The sequence below is a fragment of the Trematomus bernacchii genome, unplaced genomic scaffold, assembly GCF_902827165.1.
Source record: "Trematomus bernacchii unplaced genomic scaffold, fTreBer1.1, whole genome shotgun sequence".
NCBI classification, from domain to species: domain Eukaryota; kingdom Metazoa; phylum Chordata; class Actinopteri; order Perciformes; family Nototheniidae; genus Trematomus; species Trematomus bernacchii.
The window spans coordinates 3009515-3018931 of record NW_022988082.1 but is presented as its reverse complement, the minus strand read 5'-3'; the positions used below and the strand labels follow the sequence as shown (position 1 = coordinate 3018931).

General features: G+C 40.6%; 1 protein-coding gene across 1 annotated transcript; it reads left to right on the top strand.

Moving 5' to 3' along the window:
• Positions 1–2086: 2086 nt before the first annotated feature.
• On the top strand, positions 2087–4521 carry LOC117474900 (transcription factor Adf-1-like). Its single transcript, XM_034120926.1, has 4 exons — positions 2087–2162; positions 2307–2546; positions 4021–4176; positions 4277–4521. Exons 1-4 carry the CDS (start codon positions 2087–2089, stop codon positions 4519–4521), a joined length of 717 nt encoding a protein of 238 aa, XP_033976817.1.
• Positions 4522–9417: the final 4896 nt, after the last annotated feature.

The following is a 9417-nucleotide window of genomic DNA, read 5'->3' as shown; positions in this document are numbered from 1 at the left end:
AAGAACAGAGCTACGTTCAACACGACCAATCTAATATGCCACCTGAGAAACAAACACCAACAACAACACGACGAGTACACAGCGGCCACTCAGGTAACGGCACTGAAACAACCGACACTTTCAGAGACTTTTAAAAGGAAAGAGAAACTGCCCCAGAACAGTGAAAAGGCCAAAAAAATAACAGCCAAGATAGCTGAATTCATCGCGTTGGATGACCAGCCGTTATCTGTTACCTTTTTTTTCTCTTAATGCATTGCATAAAGATCGGATCGGGAAAAATCGGTATCGGCAGATTGTCAAAATCAAATGATCGGAATCGGATCGGGAGCAAAAAAAGGTGATCGGGACATCCCTAGTCAGCAGGCGGTGCTTTCACTGAGTTGATCTCTTAGCCTGCAACCTAACCTGCCCCAGAGCAGGCTAGCCGCTCAGCATAAGTTACCATGGAGATCTAGCCCGCTTAAAAGAGAACCAGCGTCGTAGGACCGGAAAGCCCGAGTTTTCCCTGAAGTTAGCCGGCTAAGCGAAAATCCGGCTTCGTAGTACAGGCCTCAGGGTTATGCCATCCAGAGTAACTAAATATTTTGGCTGCTGCTGTTTGAAGTCATGAAGTGTTAGTTACATAAAGACTGGATAATATACTTAGCATGAACATTTTATTCATATTTAATAAGGTATTACACATTCCTTTTCCGATTTTTGCCATGTTTGAGGTTGTGATTAATAGTACAACATGATTTCAGTCTTTTTGACTATTTTCAGTTTACCTATCCAAAATTATTAATCTAAATAAAATTAATTTATTGTTATATAAATGCTGCACTCTGCTGATGGTTTCATTGCATAAGCATTACAAACTTCAATTCTGATAAGTATTGAGCCCCCCTTCAAATTAAGATCAGTATCTGAATTGTAATGCAGGAAGGCCTGGCCATACTGTTATGTATTTCCACGCTGAATATAGTACAAATAAGGGGGCAGTTGTACATTTAAAAAATATAAAAAGATGTATATTTGGAGAATGTTTAAAACCTACACTTTTAAACAAAGGTACACTTCCAATACGAATGCATATTTTCTAGCAAATTAAAGAACTTTCCTCAGTACTTCATGTCTTCCTGTAGCTCACTTTCTTTCATTTCTTGACGCGTTTAAAGATGTCAGGTGCTAGTTCAGACCAGGAGTGAAAATTAAGCAGCAACACATTGATAATTGACTCCCAGCCACTCTATGCGTCGACATAGTGCCTGTCCTGTGTGATAATTGCTTCAAAGTCATATATAGCCTTTGTCGAGATTTACCATAGATTTATAGAAGGTGGCTTTAAGTACACACATTCTCTCCATCAGACACACGCGTACATAGAAAGCATCTGCTGTCCCGGTGTGATTCCATAAAGAAAGGTGATAACAATGCGTCTGACACTCATTTCTCTTTGACGATCTCTGGAGGTTACAGGGCATTCACACACTCTTACATCATTTCCTGCTGTAGGTGTTAGTTAAAGGTTATGAGTTCTATTCTCTGGAGCAAGGCACAACAGTAGCAGCGCTATGGGATGTTTTACCATAATATCATATCATTACAACATCAACAAAACATTGACATGTTGACTGACATCCTATGGAGACACTGTGATCAGTTCAGAAATTGAGATATCTTGCGACAAAAAAAAAAATTCGTAGTTCCATTTAGATATCAAACCATTTAGTTATGAAAATAAAATAAAATGACACCAATTAGTATGCTAATGGTGCGTTCACACCGGACGCGATGCGATGTTTGGGGGCGACGCGATTACATGTAAAGTCAATGCAGAGACGCGGACAGACGCAAATTCGCTCCGACGGCGAGCATGAAGCGGAGGACGCGGCGCGAATCACGCGATTGAGGCGATTGAACGGTGCCAATTGAGAGTTCAATTTTTTCAACTCGAGCGTCAAATTCATGTGACGCATTCTCGCGGAAGCCAATCAGCGTTGGGATTCCCTCTGACGTCGCTCTGACGTGCTGCTGTTGATCAGTTGTAAAGATGGAAGAGAAAATAGTTGTTGCTGTGAGTGGGTTCCCGGAGATATACGATACAATGTCGTATATCTACCGGTACCGCAACAAAAAAGAGCTCGCATGGAGGAAAATAAGCGAGGAAGTTGGCATATCTGGTAAGTTATACAAAATATACATCCGCTGTTTGCTTGATTACAGATACCAACAACACATTAGCATTAACCAAGTTAGCTCAACCGCCGGTTTAACGGCAGATAACGGTTAAAAGTTACCGTTTGTAAACGTTTTTTTCTTGTCAGAGGAGGTATGCCGAAGGAAGTGGAAAAGTTTGAGGGACACGTATGTCAAAGAAAGGAAGAGGGAGAAGGAAGATAACAGGAGTGGGTCAGCCGCAGGGACCAATAAAAAATGGAAATACTCTGCGGTCCTGTCCTTCCTCGACCCATTTGTTACCCCAAGGAAAACCACCAGCAATATGGTGTCGGGGGTCGAGGAAGACAGGACCTCAGAGTATGGAGGTGAAGCACAGGGAGCAGACGGTAGAGATGGCAAATCCGGATCCTTTTACGGACTCAGGGTCTTCTGAGTCAGTCATTGAAGAGATCCGGATCATACGAGTCATATGAGTCATATGAGTCAGCATCACCAAGACCGTAGAAATCCTATCGGTGAAACCGAAAAGTTGTTGCATTTCACGAGCATATTATTATTCCATATATTTTGAATATATATATATATTTGTATATATATATATATATAATAATATCTGCATGTATATTTTCTATTTCGACATGTATATTTTATATTTTCTTTTTCTTTCTATTCTTGTATATTTGGTAGTTTTGTTTTATTGTAAAATGCCTTTTATGCTGCTTTAACAACAACAATTTCCCAATTTGGGATCAATAAAGTACTATCCATCTATCTATCTATTAAACTGACGTTATATTAACCTCCGCTACACAGTGTATTTTGCTTTAATAAAAAATGTTGATCACAAAAAAAAGGGTTATTTTGCGATTTGGCAAATCTGAGTCTGCTGTTGACTCGTGCATGAGGACGAGTCTGCTGGATCTCTGGATCTGCTGCTATATACGGCTCCGAGTCCGCACGAGTCTGCTCTGCTGTGTGTTGCACAGTGAGTCAGGATTTGCGAATCTGAGTCTGCTGTTGACTCGTGCATGACGACGAGTCTGCTGGATCTCTGGATCTGCTGCTATATGGTTACGGCTCCGAGTCCGCACGAGTCTGCTGTGTTTTGCACAGCGAGTCAGGATTTGCGAATCTGCGAATCTGCGAATCTGCGAGTCTGCTGTTGACTCCGCGGGAGCCGGGTGCTGGAGGAGGGGCTATGCTCGTGCACATGACGAGTATGGATCTCTGGATCTGCTATGCTATTACGGTTAGGAGCCTTCGGCTCCTCTGAGTCCCCACGAGTCTGCAGGAAGTTTCACTGATCCGCGTCCCCTCCCCTGAGCCAAACGATCACTTCTGGCAGCTATCCTACTTGCTAAAGGGTAGGCAGATGGACTGGGGTACGTTGTAATGTGATTTTACATGTTATAAAGAGAGTAGCGAGTGACGCAATTTATAGTTTTAATTTGTACGTCACACCAAGTGTGGGACTCAAGGACTCGGGTTAATGGAGAGGGGAGACTCGTCACGACCAGCTCATTTCTAGGATCCGGGTTAATGATCCGGATGAATCAGGACTCGCCCATCTCTAGCAGACGGGAGAGGTTGGTTGACAAGTGGAGACACTCATTCACACTGCATAGGAAAGTCATACAGAATATCAACAAAAAAAATGTAAAAATCAAAGTTTAAGAGAATATCAAGGCTATACCTGCTTAATTTATCAATAAGTAATTATAATAATACAAGTGCAATTGTAAAAAGTTGTATTCTCACAAAATCTAGAATTACATTACCTGTTCCATTTTATTATCTCATTATTATATTTGCCTCAATGGAATACAAAATACATCTTTCTTATATTTTCAATATTTACAGATGAACATGAGTTTTCAGAGGGCAGTGAGGCAGAGGAACACCATGATGCCACTGCTGATGCCCCTGATGCCCCTCCTGCTGTCTCTGCTGCTGTCCCTGCTGCTGTCCCTACTGATGCCCCTGCAGGACCTAGTGGTGTAGGCAGAGCACCAAGGGGTATGTAAATGAAAACAAATGTTTTGATTGCATTTTATTGTATTGATGCATTGCTGTACCTTCACTAAAAAATGCTATGACAAATGTTTTTGTCATGCAGGAAGAAAAAGGCCCAGGAATCTAGACAACGAAAAGGAGGTGCATGAACGCCTCCTTGAGGCCCTGACAATGCGGGGGTCCGGTGCTCTGCCTGCCGCCCCACTCTCAGAGGATGAGCATTTCCTCCAAAGCCTGCTTCCTTCCCTTCAAAGACTGCCAACGCAGCAGAAGAACTTCGTGAAGTTCAAAATTCATAGATCAATTTATGAAGCAAGCACAGTTGTGCTAAATTTGGAATTTGAATAGATTACCTGCCATGGGTTGACAATCTTTGAAGGGAACAAACCAGGCTTTTAAAAAAATGTTTTAATCACTGTATATCATTTAAATTGTAATTTATTAATAAAACTTGGATTAATGTTACCCACGTATGTTCCTTTATTCTTTCACCATCACACACTTTTCTTTAGGTTTTCTTTATGGTACAGAGTATTCCTTGTCACATATAATCCTTTCTAGAAATATAAGTGTTACATATAACAAAACCTGAGAGTGGAGACGAGGTGCGACAATATATCAATAATTTATTTATATTTAAACAAATAAACGAAGCCAGCAATAGGTCCCCCGAGGCTGGCTTGAAGAGAGTGCCTAGAGGAATGAGAGCGAGGGACGAATCCGGTTTGGCTCTCGGCTCCCCGACCCAGGTGCAGCTCATCAGACAAATGCCGGCCCCACAGCACTGGATCCTGTAAGCACACACACACAGCCGACGGCACCCCTCATGGTGTGGAGGGGTCGTCACAATAACAGACTGCATATTTTCATAATTCTATTACATTTGAAGTCAAAATTGACTTCTATTATATGCTTTGCCTAAAATCATAAAGTCATTTAAAAAGCAGAAAGTGGCACTACCTCACAAAACAATAATTCATGGATTTAACAGAAATAATTATATGAATTGGTGACCTAAATGTGGTGTTGGGATAGAAATGTTGCAGGAGGTTGCTCAATAGTATGTGGGTGGCTCTTAAAAGAGCCTTTTAATGTGTGCTGGTGCATTACACGTCGTCTTGCCATGGGACCGTTCCCTCTGCATTGAAGTGTGATGTGAACACCTCCCGAACTCTGATGGCCGCTGCATCACAAAAGAAAAGAAACATATATAAAATAAATCAAACAAAATTGTATGAAGAAATACCCTGAAAAAGTGGTGTAAAGTAACTAAGTAGGCTACATTAAATGGTGTACTTTTACTCCACTACATGTATTTAATACCTTTAGTTACTTTCCCGATTTGAATTAATGATGTGAAATATAATCAAGTGTTAAATCAGATTAGACAATTAGTTCCACCTGGAGTAAATTCACAAGCTACCTTGCAGTATACAAAGTCATTAAAACTATCATGATGGGAGTTATTTCAGCATCCCTTTTAAACGTTTATTATAATTAAATAATAAGAACAAACAGTTCATTTTGATCCATAGTGCTGTGGCATTGATTCACCATGACGTGCAAGAATCATTAAATATTTTGTATAGAGTGGCGAAGTCCCTCCCCTTCCGGTGGACCTCCATGGGACCTTATTTCGGAAAAATTATGTATTGAAGTCAATGGAGAGAGAAAGATTATCTTTCGATCCCGTTTGAATTGTGCCACAAATTACACATATGATGTTTGTCAATTTAAAAGATAATTTTGCAAGTCAAAAAAAAAAAAAAGTGTCGTAAAACTGTGAAGTAACACATTTGTTTGTGTGAAACGCTCAATGAACTACATCTCTGGTCAACAACACACGTCACCAAGATGGCCGTCACTACTGTCTTGTCAACAAAACGATTGACTACCCTCACTATCACCACAATGAAACACGTCCTGAAGAATGTCATGCAAAGCTGCCTGCCTGCCTTCCTTTGATTCTCACTGAACTGCCTGGTCGTTTTAATGTTTAATGTCAACCATTTGTGCAGATAGCATGAAGTAGAGAAGATTGCTAGCGTTAGCGTTAGCATTTCTCCCCCGGGCTTAAATTGTGTATTATAGAATGATCACACCGGTGACAGTACTCTTCAAAGGGTTCACGAAATATGACTACTACTCTTACTGTTTAACATTGTGGGTTACTTAATGTTACTTCATGTTAAGGCTAATAAAAATGACAAGGCTGTAATGCTAACTAACGTGCTAGCTACTAGCTAGCTTGATCCAGAGTACTCCTGGTCCTTTCATCAGACGGGAAGCGAAAGAACGAGCAAGACCCATTGCTGGTATAATAACAACCTGGTACTAAGCACACAGGCATCTTGTTAAAGTTATCTTATCTTAGCCAGCGCCATATAGATAGATTATATCTATATGGCGTTATTTTATCTTAGCTATCTCTATTTTAGTGGAGGAAAACAATTGTGACATCACTTACGCGACTCTGGGATTTGTGGTCTTTCTAGTTGCGTATTTTTCATAGTCTTATATTTCAACAGTTTTACGACAAACTGTGACTTTTTTGACATGGAAATTATTTTTTAAGATTGACAAACATCATATGTGTAATTCATGGCACAATTCAAACGGGATCGAAAGATACGTTTTCTCTCTCCATTGACTTCAATACATTATTTTTCCGAAATAAGGTCCCATGGACCGGAAGTAGATGGGCGTGACTTCGCCATATTAACACGCTAATAAAAAACAAAACAAAGCTCTCTCTGATGACATGGTGCAAACAGCGGTCGCGGTACTTTATGTTACGTTAGAATGCTAACTTTTGGTGAATTTAGGAGAAATCTACAGACGCAAATAGACAAACTATAGTAAAATAAACACTTAAATGTGTATTTTGTACGTTTTCCTTCCAAAAGCCTGAAAGAAAACATGTTATGGAAAAATAGCACAAAATCTCAAAATTGACCAGTGCATGAAAAACGATGTTTTTGCCTGCCGTGTCTCGCCTTAACGGGAAGAAACTCAGCTATCAGACAATATTAACAATTTTTAGCAAAACGAAACAAAAGGGTAATAACAAAGGCTCTGAATTAGCCCTGAGCGAAAAAATGCTAACGCACTTAGCAAAGAACTCACATTAAAATACCCTTATTACTTATCGGATCTGCACAAACAAGATATCGATTAGCAAGTTGAGATTCCACAGATTCCAGAAATATAAGTAACATCACTGAGCGACCAGAACTCATGGGAAACAAAACCAGACATCACACAACGTAGCTTTAGGTAGCAAACAAGGGACATTGTCTTACCTTTTGCTGTTTCTGATCAGAAGTTGTGTTCAATGGCATTAAAACAATATAAACGCTGCTGAAGGTTAATCTGATGTGTCTGTGTCACTTTGAAATGATTACTGACAATCCATCTTCATATTTATGTCAATAACGGAGATTTCATATTAGCTGCTACGAGAGTGTATGACAGCTTCCGGTTTTGGGCATTCTGGCTACGCATCACTCATTCAGCAATGTTTAGATGGATTTTAGGAACTTCCCCTCGATTCTATTGGCTCTAACGGTTAAAAAGAGGTGTCAATCATCAAAATCGACCGATGGGTGCCAGAGATATGGAAAATGCACCCAAATGACCCCAGAAGTGTTTTTCTTTTTCTAAACCTCTCTAAAAAGGTCAAATGTCACTTGTTTTGCATCAATCTTGATACAGGGTACTTGTTATATATTATAGTTTGGATTCCTAAAGCTTTTAGTCTACTATCCCATCATTCAAGGGTGGTTTTCACTATAAGTAATGTTTTTTTTTTGGATGGACACTATAATTTACATTTTTATACTATGTTCAATCTGAATTTACTTTAAAATAAAACAATTCTATATTGATTCTGACTTTTCTACATCCAACTCACAGGTTTATCATTGCTTTGAGAAAAAAGATTATTAATATACCCCTTTTAGAAGTGAAGATATAGTCAATTGTTCTGGGAATGTCATTTTCTAGCCTGAGGCCTGAAAAACAGGCTCAGGGCTCAACTGGTTGGAAAACAAGGGGAATTTACAACAGATATGGTTTATTGTCTGTAACTAAACTAACTGCATCTAGAGTTCTGTTGTACAACCTGGTCAAACTCATTCTGTTAATAGCTTCATTTCAATATGTGACCCGCTCTATCGAAATCAGTCGAAATAAACGTGGATTTGCGTAAAAAATATTTGTTTTCGCTCTATTTGCTGTTCTCCAGCACTGTTTTTGCAGGGGGCTGATTCTGTGAGCTGCATCTGAACACGCCCCCCTGCAGGAGAGGGGAGCGCGCTCTGAACAGCTGCTGGGCTGTCAGAAGAGGGGGAGAAAAATAGATCTCCATCTTCCGTGTTTTATTATAGCCTATTATTATATAGAGTCGTTATTCATTTGTTTTAAAGCTCAATAAATAGAAGATCTTTGACCGGCACTTTTCTAATTTTGTCCGGAAGATTTCAACTTTAACGGACATCTTGACCGGCGAAAGAAACTGAAACTGAAACTCTGCCGCACGGTCCCCTCGTTCCTTGGAAGAGGCGGAGAGGTGGGTGTTTGTCATCTGCTGGTGGACTAACCGGAGAGAATTACAGTGCTTGCCTCGACAGGGAGGGATTGCATTGAATTAAAGCAGCAGGAGGAGCAAACGCTTGCCTCGGGGAGGGAGAAAAAAAGCCACTGCGGAGAATAAACAGAAGGGTAACCATGGTAACCATGCACGGGAAGTCTTCTTCGCTGCTTTTGTGGCAGACTACAGCGCCACTTACAGGCCTGGCATATGTACTACAGCGTCTCCAGTGCTTTCGAGCGGCAATGGCCGGCCGTGGCCCAACCCCACATTCCCCTGATAGGTGGAGAGTTGGCCCAATAGCCATAGCGCCACCGTCCTGACGTCAGGACAGTGTTCAAATCTGGATCAGTTTTTATCAGATCCGTTGCAGCCCCTTTTTTAGAGATTTGGGTATGGAGGAAAATAGAGAGGGTTGTGTTTTCTGACACTTGGTGAGTTCCCTGGAACACCGGGGACACATATTCATGTATAAAAGACGTACAAAAGTGCATTTTGCATGATAGGTCCCCTTTAAATAAACAAAGTCTTGGCTTTCAGAATATGAAACTTTTATTTCCAAAATCACACGATAAATACATTTTTGAAGCTTGTAAAGGGAAGATGACAGGCACCTCTCACTCGCAATCTGCTCTTCCGCAGCGCCGCCCCCC

Excerpts from the sequence above, each read along its gene's own strand:
- LOC117474900 (XM_034120926.1), top strand. The coding sequence starts at position 2,087 with ATGTCGTATATCTACCGGTACCGCAACAAAAAAGAGCTCGCATGGAGG. Across the intron at positions 2,163-2,306 it reads CGAGGAAGTTGGCATATCTG|AGGAGGTATGCCGAAGGAAG; the intron begins GTAAGTTATACA and ends TTTTCTTGTCAG. Across the intron at positions 2,547-4,020 it reads TGAAGCACAGGGAGCAGACG|ATGAACATGAGTTTTCAGAG; the intron begins GTAGAGATGGCA and ends CAATATTTACAG.